General features: G+C 37.8%; 3 protein-coding genes across 7 annotated transcripts; 2 read left to right on the top strand and 1 right to left on the bottom strand.

Annotated features, from left to right (window-relative positions):
• The first annotated feature begins 8,047 nt into the window (after positions 1-8,047).
• Positions 8,048-13,620, top strand: LOC114721059 (adenine phosphoribosyltransferase 4). Of its 3 annotated transcripts, none has more exons than XM_028906867.1 (6): positions 8,048-8,193; positions 8,515-8,625; positions 11,241-11,333; positions 12,441-12,590; positions 13,092-13,150; positions 13,273-13,620. In XM_028906867.1, exons 1-6 carry the CDS (start codon positions 8,112-8,114, stop codon positions 13,324-13,326), a joined length of 549 nt encoding a protein of 182 aa, XP_028762700.1. In that variant the 5' UTR covers positions 8,048-8,111; the 3' UTR covers positions 13,327-13,620. The 3 variants fall into 3 exon arrangements, with proteins under 3 accessions (XP_028762700.1, XP_028762699.1, XP_028762698.1); XM_028906866.1 differs by lacking the exon at positions 13,092-13,150 and adding an exon at positions 12,942-13,059 and having other exon boundaries at positions 13,205-13,620; XM_028906865.1 differs by having other exon boundaries at positions 12,942-13,150.
• Positions 13,621-14,170: 550 nt separating this feature from the next.
• On the bottom strand, positions 14,171-15,469 carry LOC114721058 (uncharacterized). Of its 2 annotated transcripts, XM_028906864.1 has the most exons (2): positions 14,525-15,469; positions 14,171-14,206 (listed from the first exon to the last, which is right to left on the bottom strand). In XM_028906864.1, exons 1-2 carry the CDS (start codon positions 15,329-15,331, stop codon positions 14,201-14,203), a joined length of 813 nt encoding a protein of 270 aa, XP_028762697.1. In that variant the 5' UTR covers positions 15,332-15,469; the 3' UTR covers positions 14,171-14,200. The 2 variants fall into 2 exon arrangements, with proteins under 2 accessions (XP_028762697.1, XP_028762695.1); XM_028906862.1 differs by lacking the exon at positions 14,171-14,206 and having other exon boundaries at positions 14,246-15,468.
• A 3,529-nt stretch (positions 15,470-18,998) lies between these two features.
• Positions 18,999-20,939, top strand: LOC114721057 (probable lipid phosphate phosphatase beta). Of its 2 annotated transcripts, none has more exons than XM_028906860.1 (2): positions 18,999-19,703; positions 20,405-20,939. In XM_028906860.1, the coding sequence occupies exon 1, from the start codon at positions 19,022-19,024 to the stop codon at positions 19,700-19,702; it is 681 nt and encodes a 226-aa protein (XP_028762693.1). In that variant the 5' UTR covers positions 18,999-19,021; the 3' UTR covers position 19,703; positions 20,405-20,939. The 2 variants fall into 2 exon arrangements, with proteins under 2 accessions (XP_028762693.1, XP_028762694.1); XM_028906861.1 differs by lacking the exon at positions 20,405-20,939 and adding an exon at positions 20,138-20,262.
• Positions 20,940-26,505: the final 5,566 nt, after the last annotated feature.

Raw genomic sequence — 26,505 nt, 5'->3', positions numbered from 1 at the left:
AAAGGTGTTAAAAAGTATAATGATATAATGAAGAAATTAAGAAGAGACTGTGACGAGACTGGCTTTAGTTGCCGTGAACAATGATTTCCCGCGTAGACAAATAGATTGAAGGGAGGGGCCGGGCTTTGTCAATATTCCGGCCTCTTGGATTCAATCTCTCATCATTTCATTATAAAATTTTCTTCCCTTTTAACCACTCGACCCTCCCTTTTTGCTTCCGACCGTCCCACATTAACATGTCGCGACCTGGCCCAAACAAGTTCTTTTTTTTTTTTTTTGAAAGGAATAAAGATTTTCTTTGCAATTTCCACCAACTCGCTCAATGATTCAATAATTAAGGTAATACTCACAGTACAAAAGTTACTCAATATAATAATATTAATTAACACGAAATGGTTGGATGGTTGGATGGACAATCATGCGATAAGAAGGAAGACTTTCAGTGTTTAAGGATAAAAGTAGCCGTAATGCTCAATTAATTTATCTGCGAACCTTAATTATGTCAGTAACGATTAATATATAAAATATAGAGACATCAATTAATTAATGTTAATGTGTGAGCTGATTGCAGGAAAAAGCCGAAAGCCATTAAAGTGTAGTTGTGGAGCAACCTCCCATATCAAAAGTACATCAATTAGATATCTATATATGTGTGTGTGTGATAAGGTACAGATAAAATAAACAAAATTGAAAATTGTCGCCATCTATCCATCTATCACAGCAAACTTTTAACAACTGTGCAAATTGCTTTGGCCTTTCTACCTTCCGTTTTTCTTTACAAATGACGAGGATAACAGCACGATAAAGACTGGTGACTGAAGACAAGTTATATATAAAACGAAAGATTTACAAGATCCATCATTGCAAGACTCACTCTTTTGTTTCGACAGCTGATTGGGTAATGGGTGGTCAAGAATTGATGATTATCTCCTCGCAAAGCCACTGTAATAAACTCAACAGCTAAGTGTCCCTTCTGTCATTAAATTGGAGGGGGAAAACACACACACACACACACGCATATATATATATATATATATTAAGTTCACGTGAAAGGAACAAGTTAAGAATATAGGGGGGGTGGGGGGAGTGTATGATGGTGAAGCAATGACGTTCGTGGTGGTTGCTTCATAAATAACGAGTTAATGCTCATCTGCCTCCTGCTTAATTCATGCATGTGAGCGTGCTTATAGGCCAACTAATTAGTGGGGAATGATTAGTAGTAGTAGAATGGTACGCCAAGAATCAATGAAGATCGCATATAATTAAGGCCTCCCTGTTAATTACTGATCCCTCCCCTCTCAAATATAAAGCATTAATGAAATTGGGAAGAAGAATAATGAAAGGGAAATGAAAGGAATGGAAGGGGGAGGGTGGGACACCAAAATCTCAAAGGCTATATCTCCCAAGAAAGATGCCTCTCTAGCTACCTTCCTTTTCAACTTCTCTTTGTTTTTTTTTTTAAATAATTGCAAAGACAGACACTAATGATTTGAGGTTAGAGATTAAATCTAACTCGCACTCTTGCACTTTCCCACACATATAACATTAAAAAAAGCCACATATTTCTTTTACTTGCCTCTGGTTTTATCATCGATGACGAGCTATGATTAATTAGTAATAGCTATTAATATATATTGCTTTTCCCTTTCAAACCACCACTTGATGATGTCCACCCAAAACACTGACGTCATTAACATCATGAAGCTGTGATTATAGCCAACTCCATCCATAATTGAAATTTTATACTTGTTCATGTGGGTTCTCTTTGTTCATCGCTACATCATCTAATATATGAGCATACATGCATGATAAGGACCACAAGGTTAGCACAGCACCCAAGAATTTAATCACCAGCGTAACCGTACATCGATCTATTAGAGGTCGAAAACTTTCTACTTTCTTATTTCTAATACAGGAATACCACATCTTTTTTTAAAAAAAAAAAAAACAGCAATTGATAATTCATACAGGAAGGTACATTCCATATACGGAACACTGAAAGCGTACGGATGACGGTGGTCAAGATAAGCTGGGGCAAAACTTGTAGATCGGCATGCGAGGGTTTCTTAAGGGGAGGAGTCGTTGGAGATCAGATCTCAGGATATGGAACCATCTCAAGTTTAACTTTTTAAAGTATGTGAAGTTTTACAGATAAATACTACTCCCTCCGTTTCTTATTATAAGAGACATTTGATACTTATAGCATGTTCCTATATATAAGAGACACTTAAAAGTTATCTCTACTTTTTTGTACTGATTTCCTATTTTACCCATATTTATTGTCTCCAACTCACAGTCTTTCTCCTTCCTACTTCTCTTTCTTTTAATAATTTATCATTGTTCTCTTTCATCCTCTCTCTCCTTATTAATGAGGGCATTTTTGAAAAAAAATTATACTTTTTACACATTAATTGTTCTTAACTAATTTTAACTGTTTTTTTTATCAACGTAATTCAATTATTTGTCTCTTATAATAAGGAACGGAGGGAGTAATATTTTGTAACTGTCATTTCTTACCTAAATAAAATAAAAATTTATCAACAAATTCATTAACATTTTTAAATACTTTCTACTTTATTAGAAGAGTCTGACCGAGGCCACCGGAGAATGGGATTGTGGGCTTTTAGCTTGGTTTCGTGAGAAAATCACTCCCAAGTCTTGCACAACAATTCACAAAATATTCTAAATTAAAATTAGTAAAATTCAGAGTATTTTAGTAATTGAAGTTGGCACATGGCAGTAGTACGAGAATGGGCAGGATGAGTAGAGAGTAATGACAAAATAGGAGAATGAGAGGTAGGGGTAAGAAAGTGATTATGCAAAAAGGTAGGGCCTAAAGACTAAAGTACAATGTCATGGTCCTGGACGGGTAAAGAGACAATAGCACGTGCATCCCACATGCCTCTCTCTCCCTTGCTTCATACGCTTTTCGAGATAAATTGTCTTATTCGATATTTTTGTATAATATATTTTTTTAAAAATGTTTTGCATTTTGTGTCAATATTCGTTTTAATTGCATTTTCTTCCAAGCTCCCAAATCGCAATGCCAATTGCATTGTCTTCTCTGGACTTTTTATTGGCCAGATTTCTTGGTACACGTTTATCAATTCTTTATTGGTCTTTAATTTGAAAACTGTATATTTCCTAATCATATAATTATAAATAAACTCTGTATGAATTTTCATTTGCTTCTCAAGAGAGTGACTTTCATCTTGATGTTCTAATAGATGCTACTGATCAAATTAAAATATACTCAGTTGTTCATTTTAGTCCTCTTGTGCAATATATACTATGAAGAAACTCTAATTTGAAAAAACATATATAACTAGTGTATGTGGCTTTTGTATGCTGTGGCAGATTTGAATAGTGAGTTTTACTATTTATAGGATCAACCATTTGACTCTTAACCAGCCATGAGCATAAAAAATGTTAAAATTATCTGAATCTTGATTATATACATATATACTTTATGTGTGATTAATTCTACATGAGTTATGTGAAAATCGTAAATAATTGAATGAACTGTAGATGATTTCATAATTGGTAATACAAATTGTGATTATAAAAAAAAATAGTACAGCTTGTTGAAATTTTATACTGTTATATAGGTTTAAAGTATATAGTTATTGCAGCTTAATATTAAAACATCGGTATATATCTAAAAGGAGTATATTTGTTCATTGACTCCTATTAATAAAGAAATGTGTGCAATAATTAAAAAAAAATCAAATTGACATTAAATTATTATCACGTTTTCCCAACTTATAAGATCTCTTGCCGGAAATGATACTTTTAGTTAACATGCACGATAAATATGATAACAGCTCGGGAGGTCTTCTCCCTCATCTCCACGTTATACATCTCTTATGCTAGTAGGTTACTCCTCTGGTCCTAGGACCTAATTATTGAGTTGGTTTTGATCCTAAATATAAGGTCTATTTATCATATTTATCAATTTTCTCTAAATTACTCCTATAGATACTCCCTCAACCATAATCAAGTAGAAGAGGGAGATGTAGTATTAAGAAAGATGATTATGGTGTTTTAGGAAAAATGTGTCACATTTCTTATAATAAACTAACTTAACTAACTTCCTTAATCTAATCAAATTAGTTAAATGGGTCTTATATTAAAGACCGGAGGAGTATTACAGACTTCTCCTGTTTTCAGTAAAAGTAAGTAATATTTGATGAAATTTCAACAAAATTTTGCAGATTCAGCCACTTTACTCTCAAACTCAAAGCTGGGTTTGAAATAGACACAAACATATATGATATTACACCCATTTGAGATGAAAAATTTGTCATATATATGGATGTTATGAAATATTAATGAATAGATGTATGTTAGACCAAAAATTAAACAACCGCATTTGAAGTTAAGGAAATTAAACTAGTACTAATAGTGTTAGGGGGCAACAATTATTGGAGTAAGAAAAATAATATAATAGTATAATAGAGGGTTGGAACATAGATATTGGAACAGTCTAAAGTTAGAGAGGGAAGGACCAATTACCTGAGATGTATAAATAGAAATAGGAGGGATACATATACACCCCCCTTATGAAGCACCGAAGGGGCAGATTCCCAAATTTTACTTTTAGTTGACATAAAAACTTTGGTACGTATTACAATTAATTGTATATAGTTAATGATCAGCCGACTCTTTACCCCCCGACGCAGCATCATTTCTGTTGCTCGCTACCTAATCAAATAAATACACAGTTGCCCACAAGCAAAATATATAATTAGATGGACCATTGTAAATAGAAATGATATTTAATGTATAAAGGCATTTTAATATAATTAATATACTATAGTTTATTTAGTAATTTTTTCAATTGGTGTGTGTAAAATGACAATCATTTTGAAACAGATCAAGTGAAAACAGTTTCAGCTTCCACTTATTTCATTGGATTTACCCCGGGGTGCCTCCTAAGCTTTTAGTTGGGTCTGCTATTCATATATTTAATTATTTATTCATACTAAAACTTAATTTCTAACTCGTGAATTTGCTTTATGACCTGTTAATCCGTGATAAGATATTATTCCTCTTGTCTTTATTATATAAATCTATTAATATTTATTAATAATAATTTTAAAATTTTAAAATTACCCTCAGTGAAACTTATTTATAAGATGACATTGTGTCATCAGTTACTTGTGACATATTAAAGCAGAGAAAATTTTTAGGAGAAAAAATTAAGACTTTAGACAAAAAGTCTGAGATATTTAAGGATAACGACGAAATATCTTATAGCAAAGACTAAAGGGAGTATATTCATTTCATTTTAGTGGTTTTGCTTGGTCTTGCAAGTTATTATCCATATTCTGTTGTTGTCACTCGTTACTTTAGTTGGGAAGTTATAGAATGGATGCATGTAGGAAACTTCAAAACTCTTTTCTCATATCACAGCCGAAGCAAAAGAGAAAAAAATGTATTATTAAAAACAAACAGCACAACATCTAATTCCAGAGACAACATAAATTTACATAATTAGATGAATTATGCTTTAAACAACATATACACTTCAACGAATGATAGTAAGAAAGTAAGGTGAAAATTTAAACCGTGATTATTTATTAACAGAACTTTCTTAACTAGGTAAAAAAAAAAAAAGCATAGAGAGGAGGCTAGCACTGAGTTGCACTAATTAAAATCAAGGGGTTCAATTCTAAACGAGTTAAAATTATAAAGATTGAGTTTGTATAGACTTAACGTTTAGGAATTGTATTGCAATTAAGTTAAAACTAAAAACATAAGGACTAAGCGTTTGCTTTTCTAATTTGTTGTCCCTCTTTTTCAAATGCAAGAATGCGTGAATATAGTTGATTTATGATGTGTTTTTTTAGTTGGTGTCACATGAATTTTGATACACTTTAGTGAAAAACAAAACCTCTCTAGATGAATCAATTTAACTGCAAATTTATGTTTTTTTAAGTGAAAAAAAACACACTTTTAATATAGAATTAAAAAGAATGTAAAACCAAATGAGAGGAGAAATAGCAAGTAAGAATCTGTGGTATACATATACATTAGTTTAGACCTTCATGAATTGAAAGCATGCATATAAAATGTGGAAGTAGGCTGAACTGTGCAAGTGGGTGGCATTAATTAATTACGATTAATTAGTTAAATAATAAAAAGAGAATAAAAAGAAGAAGGGTATATTTGGGTGAGTGGGAAAGGGCCGAGAGTAGCCCACAGAATATTACTGTGCAGATTTGAAAGCAACCCTTTTCTTTCTTGATAATCTCTCCCTCCCTGATTTACAGAGAGAGGGAGAGAGAGAGAAAGAGATGAGTATTCAGTATTCATTCTCACTTGCCTCTGCTTTCTAGCTGGCTTATACATGTCACCTCACCCTTCCCCCTTATCTCTTCCATAACATATTCTCTATTCTCCCCTCATCTAACCTATATCTTATGCCAACTATTACTATTAATAACATTTCCGTATCAGTTTAGTTTGCCCACGGTTCATTATTTTTCTATATTTGTCATGATAAACAGATAATATTGTATAAACAAAGACACTTCTAAGACGTAGCGTCCAGTGGAGGCAGCTCCGTCAGTATCGTGCTTGAATAACATTGTATTCATTCACTCCCAACACTCATGTTTCTGTCTCCATTCTTTGTTCTTCGCAGATAAATGTATACGCACACACACAAAGGTCAGGACAACTACAATATAATACTATTGATTTTTGGGGGGGGGGGATTAAATGGGAGTCATTGGACTAGAGATTAACAATTAATAATAGAATAGGTGACCGTGGTGTTGTCACCAATATTATGAAAAAAAAAAAGGGGGAAAACACTATCCATTTCCGTGGACCACTTAAGTAAGAAAAATAATCCCACAAAGCACTGTGTATATGGCTATTGAAAGAGATTCTTCATCTCCACAAGCCCTTTGCTTTGATTGGCTTGGCTTTCTTAATAATGATTTCTACAATCTTATCATCACCACTCTCACTCTCTGTAACGCTGTAAATGATTGCAAGTAGTTGTTGCTCCCACAGAATATGTGTGTGTATATATAATATCATTATTCACTTCATACCTCCTGCGTTCTGGAGAAGTTTCTCTGATGCCTATATATATATATATATATATATATATATATTACCAGCAAACATGTTGCCCTTACTTTACACTTATTACGCTTGTACGTACTGTTCCCCAAATTTGCGATGCCACTGTATATGATCCTACTAACTCTGCAGCATATTTTGTCTGGGAATGATCCATGTGCATTAATTACGATCACGTAGTTAGAAATTTGTACTGGTACATCTACTTCATATGAAGAAAAAGGAAATTTAAGAATTATTTGATTTGAATCACTTTACTGAATATATGGCAGACGCTGGTCCATAAAGAAGCTTGACCCTTTTTCAACATACCAAGAAAATGCAGTCGAACTAATGTTATAAAATGTGTTAATGCGTTAATAAGGTTGTTTGAAAGAAGCTGAGACTCCCATAATATTTATATACACTGGTAAAACCACTAGATAATTTATTTAGTATCAAAATAAATCTCCAAGCTAACTTTTTTATGTTTAGAATTGAAGGGAGTGGTATGTTTTTGGTTTCATGTAAGAATTGAATAGGTAGGGAAATGGTATAGAGGAAGCAAGGTGGACAGTAAAAGGCATTAGGCATGCAACAGGAGAGGCGGATAACACAGCGCGCGAACTCTGAATGAGCCGAGCCGCACTCAGTGAAGGTGGGGTGATTGCTCTGTTTTTAAGTCAAGTAATAGGAATTTTTTCCATTTTTGTTTGAAGTTGACATGGTTAATAATTTCAGGGTGGAAAAGAAAGGAACCATGGAATGTATGAATTGTAAATTCCAAGCAGTTTGTGAGCTGCAAATCCAGTTTTAACCCTTTGGTACGATATCTCTCAAAAAAGTCTTGACATTCTTGTGCGCTTCTACCCTTCGCCCACCAACGCACATTCTCTATAAATATCCCCTCTTGTCTGCGCCTTTTCTTCTTCCTCATCTCTATATTCTTCTCTTTTATTCTCTCCTCCCTTCTGAAACTGCTCCTCCTTCTCCTCTCACATCCTTCTTCCTTGTTGCTCTCTACCCAACACACAATGTCTGCTTGCACCAATGAGGATCCTCGTATTCTTGGCATCAAAACTAAGATTCGTGTCGTCCCCAATTTCCCCAAGCCCGGTTTGTCTTGTTTCTCCCCCTTTTCTTTTCTTAATTTTCCTCGTGTTACCGTGCATCAGTTGCAACACAAAAAGGATATAACTAAACGAGCTTCAATATACATGCTCTGTTTCTTTGTTCATAATCATTTTAATTTCCTACGTCTTTTTTTTTCCTCTCAATTTTCTTCTGGAAAAGAAACTTCCCTCCGTCTGCAATCTACTTGAGGGCTGAGGCTTTCAGTTCTCTCTTTGTTTTGGTGTCTAAATTTCTCAACTTTTCTGTTGGAGGAGAAGTTCTTGTCATTTTTCCCAGTTCGCTGACTAATGGCTGCAATGGCAGGGATCATGTTCCAAGACATCACAACTCTGTTGCTGGATCCCAAAGCCTTTAAGGACACAATTGACTTGTTCGTGGAACGATACAAAGGCAAAAACATTTCTGTTGTTGCAGGTAAGCTTAAAAAAGGGCGTCCTTTTGGGATAAAAAATGTTGAGACCCGGATGAACGAGTTGATATAAAGCTTTTGTTAGTGGGGCTTTTTCACTGTGGTGAGCTAGAAGGTGGCGGGGTCCATTGCTTACAAGAAAGTTTGGCCAGAATATGCAGAAACGCTGTGTATTGCACAAGTTTCTGGTTCTCTTTTTGAATTGCTTTACAAGGACATCATGGAAGGGAAATGAGAGTGTGTGTGTGTGTGGGTTTCGGGGAGTGATTTTATGGTTGACTATGAAGTTATTGTTAGTGGGTTTTGCCATTGATTGCTTTTTCTCTAGTTGTCTCGAGCGGCTCTCCTTCGGCTTGCTCTCCTTCTCTCTGCTCCAGGGGCATGTGCTCGGACCCTATTTGCATGAATGACGATTGGTGATCGTTGCCCACTTGTGCTAACTGGACCCACATGCCGCCACTGTTATCTCGGCCTTCCTTTTTTTTTTTTCCCAATTTTTTTTTTCCCAATTGCTCCACCATATTTGGGGCCTCCCCAACTTTTACTGTTTGCCGACTTCAACCTCCAACTCCATCTCTCTTATATTCTCTTTTTGTCGTTCTTTCTTTCCCCCTCCTCCTCAAGTCCCTTAATTTCTGTTCAAATTAGGACTTATAGCAATGTGCTATAACTAAACTATTAGGATTATAGCAACGTACTTTATGTAAGTGGTTCTCTTCATTTTGCAGTCCCTAAATCTCCCTTGTAGTTGTGCTTCTTCTTTCTGAATAACCTTAGCTAGTTGTCTTTCTGCCAATAATTTCTTACGGATATGTGCTAGAAATTTGGTTGTGGGGAAACTGTAGGCTGGCTATATTATGATACCTTCCTTAAGCTAATGATTAATGCAAATCTTTTGATGTTAGTGCCATGAATGTAATGTTACACTACTCTGCTGACAAAGCAAGTACGAGAGGCCCCATTTTACCTTGTCTTCTTTCACTGTCGGCCAATCCAATCTATAGCCTGTCTAAATTGTGTACAGTTTTTTTTTTTTTGTGACAAAAATTGTGTACAATTTCACCCAAAGTCTTCGGTGCAAAATAATTTGCTGGGACAAGCGTTCGTCTAGCAGGGCCTTCATTTCTGTTGTACTGTTACTGTGTTCTGTTCAGAGAACGAGTTAGATCACCATTATGTTATCCTATATTCCCTTTTTTAGAAGTATTTTACGCAATTCTCTTTATTGCCCAGTTATGAAAATGTAAAATTTCTCCGTTGGTTGGTACAATGTACTAGTCTATATTATTTCACGATACTCTGCTCGTTAGATTTTAAAAGTTGCCTTTTTCAACCAAAAAATCTTAAAATTTTTATTTTGACAGAAGTCTATTTGCAATTTTAGCAACATCAATTTCTTCATCAGATATGGGCACGTAAGGTCTTTGCCGTCATTCAGCCAAACAGATTTTGTTATGAGTGCGCATGAAAGACTTACGAGGCAGACTGGTGTTATGTCGTGTGGTTCCTTCATGGGGTCTTGAATAATTTGTCGTCCAGATTGAATGATTTATTTAGTCTTCTTACGTTGGCATTTTCAGTTGAAGGGCTAACATTTTGTTAAAAAACCATATGATTTACCATGTTTCATCATTTGGATCTGACCTCAGAGCGCTAGTTCTTGCTTCCTGTCTACTTCATGGAAAGTCTTGCATTGCAGGGCTTGCTGTTTGATGTTTCGGTTTGTGTCTTGCTTTGGTTACGATGACTTTTTTTTGGGGGTTACATGTCCCATGCAATTTGGGTCGCATATAGCTTTCTCATGACAACTTGGTACTGAACAGAGCTTGTTCCTTGTCTGATGTTACTTAGATGAAATGTTCCCGTTTGCTCCATCCCTATAGTAATTTTTTCCCCTTTTCATTGCTTTCGTATGACGTATGAGTATTGTCCCCTTGAATTATAACTTTACTACAACATTTATACTTATAACGCTTTAAAACTTAACACTTGTTTTGGTTGATCTACTTTTAGAAAAACAAAAAGTAAAATTTGCAACCGTCTGCTTTATTTCATATAACGTACGTTGGTTTTCAAATATTTTGAAGTTGATTTGTGCTATTTGTTTTCTTAAAAAATCTTCCTTAAAACGATATCAGTAGCTTTTCTCAGAACAGATCACACGAGCTGACTTTTAAATGCTTAAAAATCATTTTTACTGTTCACGTTGTTACTAGACCTTGAAATTCATAGATATATAAATAACTGCTTCACCTACTCTGATAATGTTTTTTTTTTTTAGGGCGGGGGCAAACCACTTTCTATGACAGTTTCCATGACAAAATTTTATTATAAATACGAATGTTGCAATTAAACTATAATTTAGAGAGTAAAGTGAAATTTTCTCGGTGAAAAAGAATCTTCTGTGCAAGTATAAGGGGGGAAAAAAAAGAAGCTTGTCATTTTTTCATATGCTCTTTCCATTTATGTTTATTGTATTCAATAGTAATAACAAATAGCAGTACGTGTATACGTTTTTCTCGCTGGTCTTGTTGCACAACATTTGGTCTGCAGTAATGAACGGATAATTTGTCTGTAACCGTGGATTCTGAAGAACAAGTTCATTCTATTTTTTTAATAGGAGTTGAAGCTCGGGGTTTTATATTTGGCCCTCCCATTGCACTGGCAATAGGAGCCAAGTTTGTGCCATTGAGAAAACCGAAGAAACTGCCAGGTAAGTTTTCACCTTTCCGTTTAACACATTTCTTGTTCCCTCAAATAGCTCTTAAACTCTCTATTCCTTTTAATGCTGCTCTAATTTTCTTAATAACACTGCCCAGTTGTTTCATCATCACGTGGGACAGTTTTAGTAAATTAGTTCCTTGCCCTTTTGATCTCAATTTTGTGAAGCTAGTTGGAATACATCAAGAATTGTTCAATTGAACGTGTTGCAACCTGTCACGCCATAATTTGAATCACAGCCTACTAATATGGGAAAAAGTTTTTATGGATATGCATTCTTCAGTTACTTATTGCAGTTTGTCATAAGTCTTTGTAGCTTCCGTCCCAATGACTTTTCCTCTTTCAGTTACAGTACATGATAAGTTGAACATAACCTGCTGACATGGGGAAAATTCTTTGTGGATCTGCATTGTTCAGTTACTTCTTCTTGCTTTAGATAAGACTGTGTAGCATGCATAGTAGTGACTTTTGCTTTTCAGTTGCATTAGAGTTACTCGCCTTGAGGAACAGTAGGGAAAGTGTGACCAGTATTTTGGGTCTTCTATTTCCCTATATTTCCTTTGAGCTTTTATTGTGAGAACTTTGATGCAATAAGCCCGGCTGTTTACTTGGGAAATCATGTTCGCACAAGAGTAGAGAAACTGATTTCCATTTTGTTCTTTAGAGGGTGCTATGTTCGAGGAGGTACCGATTGGCAGATGTTGTTACCACAGCTCTATGTAGAATGTTCACTTCAAACTTAAAGATTGAGGCTGGTTTCATTTAAGTCATTAGCCTGTTGACTTTTGTGTGTGATTTTTATTTATAGCAAAGAAAACTTGCATATGTTTTTAAAGAAGGAAGTAATGAACTGCTTCGATTAAGTTTTCGATAATATTGTTTGATGTTTTGCCGCTAATGTTATTGACGAGATTGTTAATATTTTAACTGTCAGGAAATAAATCACTAACTCAATAATATGTGAAGATTCTTGGCAGAGTGGGTGTTGTTTCACAGTTTTACTTGTATTTGGGTTGGACAAGGTTGAAATTTTGATTGAGATAGTCAACATAACATACCCTTTCTGGTTTGCATTAACAAAAGTTTGGGCCAATGGCAGGGAAAGTTATTTCTCAAGACTACATATTGGAATATGGAAGGGACTGCCTGGAGATGCACGTAGGAGCTGTTCAGCCTGGAGAACGTGCACTAGTAGTTGATGATTTGATTGCTACTGGTGGAACGCTCTGTGCAGCTATGGACTTACTAGGTAAGTGACTATACCAGTTGTAGTATCAACCGAAAATGGTGATCTCAAAGTAGGCCATTCTTGTCACCAGATTTATTAAAAAAAAAAAAAAAAAAGGCCATTCTTCTACATGACGGTATTCCAATCAGATAAGTTTGACCAAATAACCTGCACTGGGGCCTCTGCTCTCTTAATGAGGGGAGATGGGCTGCTACTTAATTGCTAATTATTTCATTGATGTTTTACTCCAGTTATCATGAATGAGCAGAAACGAATTGGGGTTACTTCTTTCCTTATATCTATCTGCTCACCTGTGTTGAAACTCAATTAATTATGCAGAAGTATAACTTTGAAAGATAAGTTTTTTTTTAGCAGGTGTAATCCCTCAAAGTAGTATGTTTCTATGGAGAAGGATCTCAAATGTATTTTTACGTCAATCGGGCTCTCTGTTTCCCCCCATTTTGTTTTATTCACTGCTGCTAATGGCTAGGTATCTAATTGTTTTTTCTTTGTTGGGCCCAGAACGTGTGGGAGCAGAAGTAGTGGAATGTGCATGTGTAATTGAATTACCAGAATTGAAGGTATGCTTATTCTGGTTCTCCTAGACTCAATCTTAGCGATCGATTGTTGTCCAGGACTACCTATTGCCGTGTGTGGAGCAATGCCTGCCCGGGAGTTATAACGATGTGTGTGAATGTGACAGGGTCGTGAACGGTTGAATGGGAAGCCATTGTATGTGTTGGTGGAGTATTACTAGTGGTTTGAAGATACAAGTGAAGATGGCTAGCTAAAGCATGCATGATGAGGCTAGAGGAGTGTATATTAGAGGGAATGTTAACTCAGCTCCCTTCCCCTGCATCTGTATGATTTTTTTCCCTCGTTTTTTTTTCTTTTGCTCTTTAAAGCGATTATCGTCTTTGAAAGTGGCGGTCAATGAGACCCAGACGGTGCTTTGCCCGAGGAGCACACAGTTTTTGGGACGCCACCCAAGGCAAAAGCTTTGTAGTCCAACTCAAAAATACTTTGAAGAATTAATGAACTTGTTGTATAACCCATCCTTTATCCCACTCAAAGCAGTAGCAGCGTGTGGCTCATTATTATTATGTGGTGTGATGCACTTTGGACTATGGGGCCCAAACAAAAAGGAGATAAAGAAAAAAGAAGACTCATGCATCTATCTGCCTCAAAGATAAACGAGTCTGCTTTGCTTCTTCATTTGATCGTAATTTTGTTTTTTCTCGTTACGCAAAGTCTAAGTTCAGTACCTTCCTTGCGTGACTTGCGCTATACTTCCTTAATTTCTCATTTTCGCTAAATTCTTGGGCTTCCCTGCGGGACCTTTCTTTTGTTAACCCCTCCCTTTCTTTCCTCTCTTCTCAACCGAATCTTTGGAACCCATAGCTTTTCTCCATTCTGTTGTAGTATCAATTTCTTCATGGAAAAGTAAACCGTGTTTGAAATAGACATTGGAAGAAACAAAACGGCAAATATTGCCTTCAGATTCGGTGAAAACAAGGATTTACTTGCACAGGACGATCTCGTCTTGCCATCGTAATTATATTCCACAATTCACATTCGATTCTGACCTTCATCGTCCTCCTGACACAATGGGATTGCATCTAAAAATCGCCTCATTTCTGCGAGTTTAGAGAACAAGTTTAAGCCATAATTATTTTAAGCAGCATTATATCAACCTGATTTCCTCATACTCACACAAACACGTAATAACCAAACAGGAAGGCAATGGAAGAACCGGTGGATAAGTGCAGGCAACAGGTTCTGCAAGACCTCAACTTCCATACATTTTCCATTTGAAAAAAAAAAATTCACAATAAAGAAGGGGTGGTAAAAATCATATCCTTTCATTTTTTTTTTTACAGTTTATATATGATGAGAAAACAAGGCAATACTGCACGCGAATCAAACACGAACAACTCGCCGTTGTCCCCACTCACCGAGTCCAACCCCATTCCACCATCCAACAGCGAGTCCATGAAACCTGTTTGCTTGGAGACCCGGCCCGCAATGACCCGGCACACCATCATGGCTCTTCTGCCCCGCCCCCCGCCGCCGCTTTCATGGGCTTCTCCGCTGCCAGAAAACGTCCGAATCGCAGAACCTTTCCCCCCTGACAATGACCATGCACAGCCTCCTCCTCCACCGCTGGCATCGTAGGGGCCACCTCCCGATGTGGGACCTAAACATTGAAACCTCATCACCTCATTCCCGTCCGCAACGCACCGTGCATTCTCCTCCCAGTCACTCCCCTCGGTCGGAGCCCCCGAACCAGCGCGACGCTTCACCGTTTCGCGATATTCTTCGAAGCGGGACACAGTTCTGGAGGCGTTCACAACCTTGAAAATCATCTCGATTTGACCCATAAAGGCTTTGGGACCCCAGCTAGTATGGAAGATAATCTCCACCACGTTACGCGACGGATGTCCCTCGGGAAGCTCCATCAGGGACGGAAGGAATGGTTCGGGTGTACGGACTGTCCGGGTAGAAGAGACTCTCCGGGTCATGGTCGTGGGGCTGGAGGGGCTTTCGGGTTTTGTGGTTCGAGGATATTTTGAACTTGGGTGCTTCTCGAGGGGCGGCCTGGGTTTTTTGGGTTTAGGCTTGGCAGTGTCGACGACGTCCTTAATGCTTTGGACGCTTTTTCTGCAACTGGCACTGGGTATAAGAATTTTTGGGGTTGGATGGTAAACGTCTTCGAATGCTCTTGACTTGCAATGCAACGATTTAACCCACCCACTCGCCATTGAGACAACTCGATCTCCTCAAACCTCGTTCCTATATTCTACTATGGAGCTAGATTCTGTCTCTCGTGATCTCGTTTATACGTTTTGTAGCAGTTGGTGTTGTTTGGGTGGAGCTCTCATGTTGTGCACTTTTGCTAGAGAAGAAAGGAGAGGAGAGAAAGAAGGTGGAAGAGACGTGGAGTTGTTTATCAGACAATAAAACGGATTTTTAAGCCGTATGCAGCTGGAAAGTACGTATTTGCCCTCCGAGAGATTTCAGAATTACCCACGTGGATTCTGTCCCGTTCTTCTTCATGGGAGGGAAACACGTTCCGAGAGGCGAGAGGAACAAATTCCATTGATTTTTCTTTTTTTCTTTTTTTTAAAATAATCATGATTCATGAAAGGGGGGTGGGAAGGAGTTTCTATGGCGTGCAGCATGGCACACGCAGGATTTCGTGGACGCCCGCCATTTACCTTTTGATCGTGCCTTGCCAAAACAGTAATTCGCATAGGAAGCAGCACCCATGACTCTCGTTAGTATTGATGGTAGCAGTAAATTACTAAGGCCCATCTCATTTTAATCACCCTTTTTTCTTTTTGCTGGAGCAATATTTCAATAAGTGGCAGTTTAAAGCAGTATATTAAATGTATCTTCTTACCAACCGCAACCGTGTCTTTAAATGGCTTTGCTCTGGCGTTATGAACTGCAGAAGAACGATAATGGATTTTAATTTACGTATTACTTTTGTCCCTCCGGTGATAGAAATTAGCTAAAAAAGAAACCGTTGGTTGCATAAACTGTGTTTCTTGTCTCTTTCCAAAAGTGAGTGACCCTGACCACAACATTTCTTGGCTCCTTTTAGACAGTATAATTTCATTACGTAATTTTAACCTCTCCACTGGCATTTTCACATTTCTCTTATACAGCAGTTTATCAAATTTTCTTTACAACTGACCTCATGGAACGGAACGGACACACACAGCTCCTATACTTGATAGTACTACTTTGTTCCTTATTATAAGATTATTTTAATTAAATTGCGCGGTTTAAGAAAACAGTTAAAAGTAATTAATATATAGTAAATACAGTTTTTTCAAATATACCCTTATATATAAATGGATAAATGTGATAGAATAATAATAAGATAAATAAAAAAGAAAATGTATTAAATACATTAAATTATGAGTAAAATGCGTAATACTGTATTAAATATTCAGACAAATTCAAAGAGAATCTTATAAAAGAGACAATTTATTCCAAAATTTGGATATTATAATAAGGGGCGGAGGGAGTATTAATTAGCGGAGGGGGAAAATGTAATGTGATGTGAAGCTCAGAAGACTCAGGAAATAGAATTCGGACGAGAGGAGGAGAGCTAAAATTGAATACGTATAGTGACAGGATATTGATTTGCAGTTTCTGAGAGTCTTATTGAAATATCTTAATTTAAAAAGAGAGAGAAAATGATGAGTGGGTGAATATATACAGCTGGGTAAATAAAGTGAGGTCTTTTTCTAATAAAAGCATCGGCCTGCCATCTAACTCTGAGGAGAAGGCTGATGGCCTTAGTTGGGTGCATGAAATCAAAGCAACCATTAAGTCTGCAGGGCTTGGCCTCGTGAGGCTGAAGTTTCAATCAAAATAGTAAAGCCAGGGTCTCTTTGTTTTTTGCTTTTTCAGTCTTTTTTCCAGCGCACTGCTTTATTTGTTTTTGGTGGCATGGGTATTTTGGTCATCAACCTGGCTTTGGTTGGTTTATTTTTGTAAGGAAAGTGGGTGGAAAGAATCTTTCATGGGAGTTTGAAGTGGGAATAGAAGAATGGGAAGAGAATGGAAACTGGCACAGAGGATAATGCATATGCAAATAAAAAAAGCACTGAAATTTAAACTGGTAAAACGACGAGTTTTCTTCCACTTCCTTTCCTTCGCTTAGGGCTACACAACCCTATCCTAGGTTCCAAGCCGTTGCATATAACATCGGCACCATAGTCTCTATTCTATTCCCATTCAAAGGGGGGACAATTACCTTGGGATAGTGAAATTACTATGTTATAATAATGTACTAGCATTAATTTTGTGGTATCATAGGAATTGCCTAACAGTGACAACCACGGAATGGCCCAAAAGCTTGAGAATTTGAGCGTGGATGAATATGGAAAACCCTGACCCTGTATACCAAAATTTCAAACCGAGACAAGATTGGTTAATCTAATGATTCTTTTAGGGATTAGACTCCATTAATCAAAAGAAGTGCAAAGAAAGTAATATGTGAAAGCAGTGGCCTCAGCAGGAAGTTGGGTTTGCCAAATGTTGCCAGCCTTTCGTCTCACGCCTGCTATTTCCATTGGATTGGAGCCCCGGGAAGTGCGTACCTGCAAGCATGCTTCCCTCCCTCTCAGCCTCAACCAACTCTAAAATCATATTTTGCCGGAAAGATTTTCTTTTTTTTTAAAAAAAAAAACTGTGTTTGAATGAAGAATCCGTACTGGCAGGCAAATGATTCTGAAACAAATTTGAAAGAATTTAATCTGTGATGGAGATAAGACAATGAGTTGGTTTACCGAAGGTGGGACAGTAAATTGATTGTCTCGGTAAAAGGTTTGACAAGAAACAAGATTTGGTTGGTATCTTTGGTGATGAATGCGTTTCAAGTTTGAATAGATTCAAATTTCTGAGTGACAACTACAAGTGGCAGCGATATGAAAACACCACCAAATCTAGGCGCGCTGGAAGAATAATGTCTTTTGTCTAGACCAATGGCTCAAATCATGATTTTCCTTGCCAATCCTATTTATGCCCTTTTTCTTTAGCAAAAAGATCATGCCGTATTGTTGTTCCAAAGTGTCTGCATATGTATTTCTCATTGACAAACTCTTAGGTGGAGTTTATAATGATGACGCCCTTCTCTCCTTAATTTATGGACTGCTCCACAATAAACAACCTTGCGACACACACAAATCATAAGGGAAGAAAAATAATGGAGCACCAATTTGAAAAAAGGCCAAAAAGCTCTCAGGAGTCTTGACTTTGACTCATAACAAAGAATTGTTAAGATGGAACTTTCATCATTTATATGACAAAGTTGCAGATATATAAATAATGAAGGTCATGGCTGAACGGCATCTGTTTATGGTGATGAATAGAGACGATTTGTAGTGCTGCACAATTTTGATGACGGGGGGCAATTATTACAAGACAAAAAATGATGTTTTGGGGGTAGAAATGATTGCTAATTATATGCGAAGCATTTGCAATATTATAATGCCAAAATAACTTTGAATTATTATTTTGTCAACGCGAGTATATAGGAATTTACTATGAGTGCTCTTTATGCGAGTGATTTTCGGATGCTTTCCGCATCAATTGATTCCCCCCAGCCACACCATCCTTTGCGTTACGACTTGCGAGCTTGTAGGCTGTAGCACAATACAAACAACAACGATGATGATGCATGCTACGTGGCAGTAGGGGAAAGGCCCTCACATAACGTTTTGGTCAATAGAAATCTGCTATTGAAGGGCAATGAAGGGAGGACGACAGGCCCAGTTCTAAATTATGTAGCGTTTAATTGGGCCTTGTTGGGCTTGTGGAATATTCCAAGTCCCGAAATAGCCACGAACGACGTCGTCCGTGGGTCCTACTTCGGTACTTCCTAATCTCTGTTTGGATCATTGTGTGGCGACCGTGGGAACACGCGGGCGCGCGCCATGGGGCATGAACCACCGAAGTCTGCAGCGTCCTCATTCCTCCGCCCTTTGATCGCTTTGGACGCCACAATTTCTCTCTCTCTTCATACACTCACGAGACCGATCGCCCCAAGATCCATCCTTCTGCTTCTGGAATTCTTCGCCGACTTCCGTTTCACCTTCCCTGTCCTTCTCTCCCTCTTCTTCGTTACTCCTCCCTCCTCTCCTTTACGCTCTCATTTGCTCTTGCCCCTCCTTTTCTGCTCCCTTATCGACCTCCTCTTTATCGCCGCCGTCAAATTCCTAGTCCGCAGATCCCGTCCTGTCTACGGCAACCATGGTGAGTACAACGCCGTCGTTTCCGTCGACCACTTCTCCTTTCCTAGTGGTCATTCCTCCAGGGCTTTCTTTGTTGCTTCCCTCTTTTACTTTTCTCGGCTTCCCATTCTCGACTCCGTGCCCGATCTGAAATCCCGCGCCCATCCTTCTGTTACCGCTCTCATTCATCGGTGGATTGGTCAAGATGACATTGCGGCCGTCAATCTGTTCCTCTTCCTTGTTTGGATGTGGGCGCTTGCCACTGCATTCTCTAGGATAACACTCGGGAGGCATTATGTTCTCGATATTTTCGTCGGCGCCTGTTTGGGTGTGCTTGAAGCTCTCTTCACTCTCCGTTTTCTTGTGTTTCAATTATGGAGCTGAGGTAAGATCCAATTCGGCTTTCAATGATTATTATTGAGTACAGAATAGGGACCAAGGGGGTGCGCAAATGTTATCTGAATTTGGTGGAAAATTAGATGCCATTTTTTTATGCTGCATTTTTTTAATTAATTGCATAATTACGTAATTAGAAATGTTGGGATTGACGTGCCAATAAAATAACAACGCCGGGAATGCACTAGTTCTGTTATGGTTACCAATTCGATGTCTTTTATGAATTACATGAGTTGTTGCGGCTTTCTTCAACACAAGGGACCTGAGTATTGATAAGGGGCGTTTTGTGTAGTCATTCCAGTGACCTACTCTATGTATCATTAAATTATGCTATTTACTACGTTGCATAAAAATAATTTTCTCTATTTGAAGCCTAGAGGTAATAATATAAACCTGATTTTCTCTGTTGGCTTGGCTTGTTAGATTTACATGTGAAAATGTCTTGACATCGACAATCATCCTTCACCGTGAGGAATAGAAAAGGAACTCCCCCCATCAAAACCCAAACAAAGATTCGGCACTATAAGCAAGTTTGTGTTCCCTTAGGGCAGATGTGTGTATTATTAGCATTTGGGAAGGAAACGGAGGCCATTAGTTTTAATTCTGTGGCATATTCTCTTTTCTGAACATTCATTCTCTAGAATACTTTGCATAATTTGATGCCTCTACATTTCAATATGATCGTTCTAGGTTCTTGTGGAGCACAATGATGATCCCATGCAGCCCGATGGGTTCCGTCTAATTTGTCTTTAATGGATAATGGAGATGGGCATCTTGACATTGGTACATGGTATTGAATGCTATGGTTAACATCTTGCAAAGACATGTTCAAACTCTGTGGATATTAATGCTTGACAATTGCTTTTGGGCTTCATGGTTTTGTTTTTATATTACCTTTCTCCGTCCATTCTCTACACGCATTCAGATGATGGGAGACATATATTTAGCTTCAATGGTGCATCGGAACTGTACATATAATTTATATACATTTGTCTGCTGCGCCATTCAAACCATCGAATGTATGATGACAGGAGTAATAATTTCTTTATACCTAGTGAAAGTTGCTTGCTGCTGTCAGAGGGCTTCCTGAATTTGCAGAAACTGATGCAAAGACAAATTAGATTGTCTCTATTTTTTTAATTCCGTTTATCTTTTTAGATACTGTGCATTCTTACCATGTGATAAGATTTATCATGTCATGAGATCAGATCTTGTGGTTGGCTGGTTGGTTGGTTGGTTGATTACTCTTTGCTTTCCTTTCAATCTTGAAAACGATCAATAATTGTTAAATTAGTTGCCAAAGATGGCTGTTGTTGAAGTGCGCTGGCAGCATGATGGTTGGGTTGTTACTTGTTAACGAGTGGAAGACATCAGGAGATGAGAGTCAAAATAAGTCGTTTTCGGATTTATTGAGTTGAGGGGCGGGGGTCGATTCCTATAACCCCAGAGTATATTCTAAGGATCTCAATTTGGAAGATGCCTTTTCATCTGTCCTTCAAATGTGACAATCTCGCTCTCCATTACTTTTCTTCTCAGTGCTTCTTCTGCGTTCACACTGAAGCTCGTGAGTAATCGCCGTTGATTGAGATTGCACATGCTTGCCTCGAGGAAGGTCCGTATTCGTGGTAGTTGGCAGGGGAAATCACTAAGGGACCTACTATGGACTTGAGCCTTTTGTGTGCATTGTATTTTCGTTTGCTAAAAGACTGGCCGGAATCTGGCTTCCTGCTATATGCAAACGCCAAATTGCGAAATTCTGCAACAAATTGTTTGCTCTTGGCATCGCGGAGCCTTGGATTGCGTGATCATCATTTCTAGTCCGTTTAAATTGCACTGAATGGTTTGAATTTAAGATTTAAACAATAATAACGGCAATAACCCAATCTGCTTAATGGCTATCTCATTTCCTACATGAATCCGCTTTGCATTTTGGTCGTGCGCCTTGTCCGCATTCCAACAGAAGTTGTTCGGTATTCTTACCAGAAAAGTTTAAAAGAAAAATAAGTTGTTTGGTCTTTGCACGTCTTGCAATACTTAGTCTGGTGAGTTTTGTTTTATCAAGGTTGGGCAGTTTTGTTATGGGAGTATGGGACAGAGTGTGGTGGTGTTTCGTGTACATGCTGGACAACTTTGGATTGCTCGAAAGACGAACTGTTAGAAATGGGATAATATTGCGAGTGGAAAGAAGGCACTTTGAAACCCCGTTTTCCAACCAACGAGCTTTGGCCGCCGCGTTCATTCGTATAGCACATTTTTTAGTGAGGGGTAAGCTTTGGAATATTAATAAAATGGTGTTCTGGGTTGGACTGTTGGTGTAGTCTAATAACGTGAAAACATGAAAGCTCCTCTATAAGTAAAAATTCATTACGATCTAGTTACTATCTGTCTCTTTAATTCAAAATAGAATAAAATAAGATGTTCTGCTTTGGCAGACCAGTCAAGGCTTCTCAAGGATAATTCGCCAATCTGACCTGAGAAGCCTGAACATGAATGATGAAGAGGTCAGACAGTGGGCTTGTAAATTGTGACTGCAGGCCCTAGAAAGTGATGCCAAGTGCCGAGCATCTCCATGTGAAGGCTTTTCAAAGTACCGTACAAAATATTCTGGGGGGTTTTTGGGACTTTGCAGGCACATTAAATGACCTTAGACAGTTGGACCTTTGTTCATGACCTCATATTCTGGCTCTCTCTGAGGATCGGGGGGCCTATTTTTGTGAACGTTTTAGAGGACCACTTGTCCAAATAGGATGAGGAAGGCGTTTCTGCTGGATTTTACATGTCTTTCTAGGTTAGCCATGCGCATAGTTTTCTCACTGCCGGCTTCAGAGAACCTGGGCAGAGGAATTGAGGAGAGATGTATAGTACTGACACCTTCTGCAACCATAAAACCATACGAGATTTACTTCACACCAAAGTTTGGAGGGTATCTTATTTGATCCTCTGTCTCTTTACCCCACTGCTAATCAGTGATCATATCTGGTCTTGGCCTTCCTTTCCTTATAGTCCTCCCCATAATTTTTTATACGTACATCAGTGAAGGAGGAATTGAGTTTGCTCTCCCTCGTTTCTCTGCAATAATACAACAAACTCCATAAGGAATGCCTTTGCTGCAGTACGTACCTTCATTATTGTATGTCATGAAAAAGCCTCAATTATGTTACGCTAATGACAAAGAATTGGTGTCGTGGGCCTCCAACCTAGCTAAGGACATAGGCATAATGCCAAACGCTCAAAATTAGGGAGACCCTGTGTCTGAGCGTGCGTGCGTGTCACTACAGATAACAGATTGATAAGCGATTGTCCCTGTTCAACTACGACTCTGCAACTGAACTTAATTGAATTGGTCATATAGTTGATGCCATGTTTAGATTAATCCTTTCCTCTTTAAGACTCCATATTTTATATATCTTAAAGCGTATCTGTTAAAACAGCTGTTGAACCACAGGAAGATGAAACTAATAAAGCTTTGAAAAATGATACAAATACATAAGGAAAAGAAAGATTAGAGGAGGGGGAGGGAGGCTGTCCCTCTAGAGGACCACTCCATATTTGTCAGTAGCTAGAGGATAAATTATGGGTAGTGGGCAAGGATATATACGTGGAAGGAAGGACCATTATGAGACCCACATGCTAAAATGTACTAGCCTGCTCCCTTGTTTGACGACTTAATTGGAGGTACAGAGATAGAACTTGCAATTATATAATTCAACCCTCTCACCCACTCATGCAACCACATGTGTGCTAGCTCTCGCTTTGCTTGCGCCCCCACGTCCATCAGCACCGGTCTTAATTGGTCCAGCCACCACCTAATCACCATCTTAATTCATTCTTCAATTCGTATCAATATCCATTAACAAAATCTTGACCGAAAGTGACAAGGCATCCCATATGGTAATGACTGGCAAATGACATTCGCGTAGGAATGGATTGTTGAGGACAAATTAGGTTGGATCTGAGGTTCAAGAAGCCTGGGGACAAACATTGGATTCGGTATAGCGAGGAGATTGAAAGAGGTATCCATTTTATTAGAAGTGTTTCCTCGGAAGAATGGGGTGTGTGTGGGGTATGGGCAGGCACATGCTGTGCTGGTTTAGACGCGTTTTGATACGAATAATAACAAGAAACTTGAAATGAAAAGGAAAGAACGGAAATGTTGGGGTTGGACAGGAGGAGCTGTGGGAGGGACCGGATGTTGCTTCTTCCTAGTGCTTCCATGAGTTGTTTCCCATCTGCAAGTTTGGTGACGATGATCCATCTTCCCGTGGAGGGAAGTTGTTCGTTGTTTAATTTAACACTTGATGAACACGGATTTGACTGTTGGTTGTTGCTATTCATTTCATAATCTCTTAACACCTCTCTTGTCTTAACATATAGGTTGTTGTGTTTTGGGACCATATCCTGCATTTTAGTCGTCTGCCCCACCCCACAGCTGCTTGCTTATGTTTTAACAGATTTCTGGTCTGTGAGTGAAAAATTCTTTCTTATGATCATGATTATTATAAGTTAGCTAGGGAGGGAGACGGTAAGAGAGAGAACTCAAAACTAGAAGCAATATTGTGGGAGTGGATTAGCGTTTTAATGAAGAGAAAAAAGACTAATTGGAAGGTGGATCTCGTTCACCCGGCCATAAAGCTAACTTCCCTAGCTAGCTACCACCTCTGCAACCACTGGTTCCAACATTAACGTTTGTGAGAGGAGACGTCCTTTGCTTCACCTAAGAGGGGGGCAAAAAGCAGCTACATGAAAATGAAAACATTTTACATGAAGAATTTTTTTAAAAAAATAATTATTCATTCGAGTGTCTGTTTTAGCTAATTAACGTAGTTATCGTACCAAATCATAAATAGAGTTTGAAACCAAAACTACATTAACTCAAAATGGGTTACTAGATTCAAGCACAGTGTACATAAAAGACCGAGTGAAGGGAAATGTTTTTGAATGTCGATAATTGAGAAAGGCATTTACAAATTACAATAGTCACAGTCAAAAGAAATATCTACAAATGTGGGTCTCATTTATCATTTAAGAAAATTAACCAAACCTTCTGCGTTTAAGGTTTTCGAAAAATGGGAGGAGAACCTCTCCAGACCAAGAAAAGAATGGTTGAGAAGAGGAAGTGGGCTTATTTTCTTTTGCTTTTTTTTTTAAATATTACATTAACCTTACAAATAAGTTATATTATTTACAACATCATGATTGAGTCTAATTAAAATGACTTTCTCATCAATATTTTTTTATTTTATGTTTGAACGTATATATGATGCATAAATGCACCCGTTATCGATGGTGTTAAAATAGCAATAAACACATGAAGATTACAGCATCCCATATAGCTTGGAAATGATGCTCCACATATTGCTGCCTCCAAATTCACCTACAAAAGCTTCCTGCTATTTACTTTGATGTGCCCATTTCCTGAAAATAAGACTATACAAACACCTAAAAAGGACGTCCCAGCCACGCCATCCAAGGGACACCCCAGATATTATAATTAATAAAGATATAATAACTTCCACAGAATCCTCAATTGAAAATGGGCTATATGATAACCTTCTATATTTATTATATGTTTAGATATTATATTTGGGTTTAGCTTTTTATATATGATATAAAAAGTTTGAGATGACTTTTGTGAAAAATAAGGAATTAGTAGCTTTTTACTGAAAGTGCGATTCAATTATATTTAATGAGAGACTTGACTATTTAACCCAAAAAGATTCCTTTTTAGTGAAATATACATATTGTGTTAAAATCGATGGGGCCCCATAATAGAGAAGTTTTGCAAAAAGATCTCTGGGTTTTGCCGACTAACCTTGAGAATACGTAACCGTAGATAGTTCCAAGATTCGATCAAATACTTGATCTTGCCTTTGTGTGTAACTTTTATCAGTGTAACAAGTCAATTTACATCAAATCATTCATTCATGTGTGTCCACTTAAATAATTGCTCCCCCAAGACTAATTTATGGCCGGACGTCCATCTTCTGTGGTGCATGACAGCCAAAGTCGAATCGAATAGCCATTTACCCGCAATCTCCTCGATAACGGAATCTATTTTCTGTCAAACAAAAATTAATCGAAGAAAGATGGCAAGAAGAAGAATAATATCAAGATATACACTCGAGATTTAAAAATGAAAGAAGATCTCTTTCCCACTCTGAAGACATTTAAAGTTGTTCATGAAGATCGAGAGTAATAACATCTATATATCTATGTATATCCATATTCATTCAGTGTTACGAAATTCCATCTTCATAATGCCGTTTCGTTCTATTAATCAAGATGGCGTTCACTTTCCATCCATTATTTTCTCTGGGGCACAAGATAAGTGCATCTTTTAAAAATAATGCTGAATCAGCTTGATATGATGTGATTTATTTGTAATGTCAATGCAGAGTTCAGATAAGATTACTTGTCCCCAAAAGAAGAAAAAGAAAGATAAGATGAACAGAAACCAAAACCTGATCATCAGGTACAACTTAAAGGAAATTAATAATGAAGGGATTATTAATACAATGAAATATCAGAATATATATATATATAGAGAGAGAGAGAGAGAAGGGTGACATCAGAGCAGTATAAACCCTTATGTCAAGGCGCTCTCCACTCCTTTTAACACATGAACATGTGGGGATCCCCCGATCCCATCAAGGAAGGTGAAAAAACAGCCCTTCCAAGCTTCATTACAAAATAAACAAAAGTAACAAGCACATAAATATAAAGCAGTATCTTATGGGTAGTATAAAACAAAGCGAGCTATATATTCGCCATGTCAATCAGTGCAAAGCAGC

This window comes from Neltuma alba, unplaced genomic scaffold, assembly GCF_004799145.2.
Source record: "Neltuma alba isolate B1F8T4 unplaced genomic scaffold, ASM479914v2 tig00012009_pilon, whole genome shotgun sequence".
Lineage (NCBI taxonomy): Eukaryota > Viridiplantae > Streptophyta > Magnoliopsida > Fabales > Fabaceae > Neltuma > Neltuma alba.
Note: the sequence above shows the minus strand (reverse complement) of the source record. Positions and strands in the feature narration are given on the sequence as shown.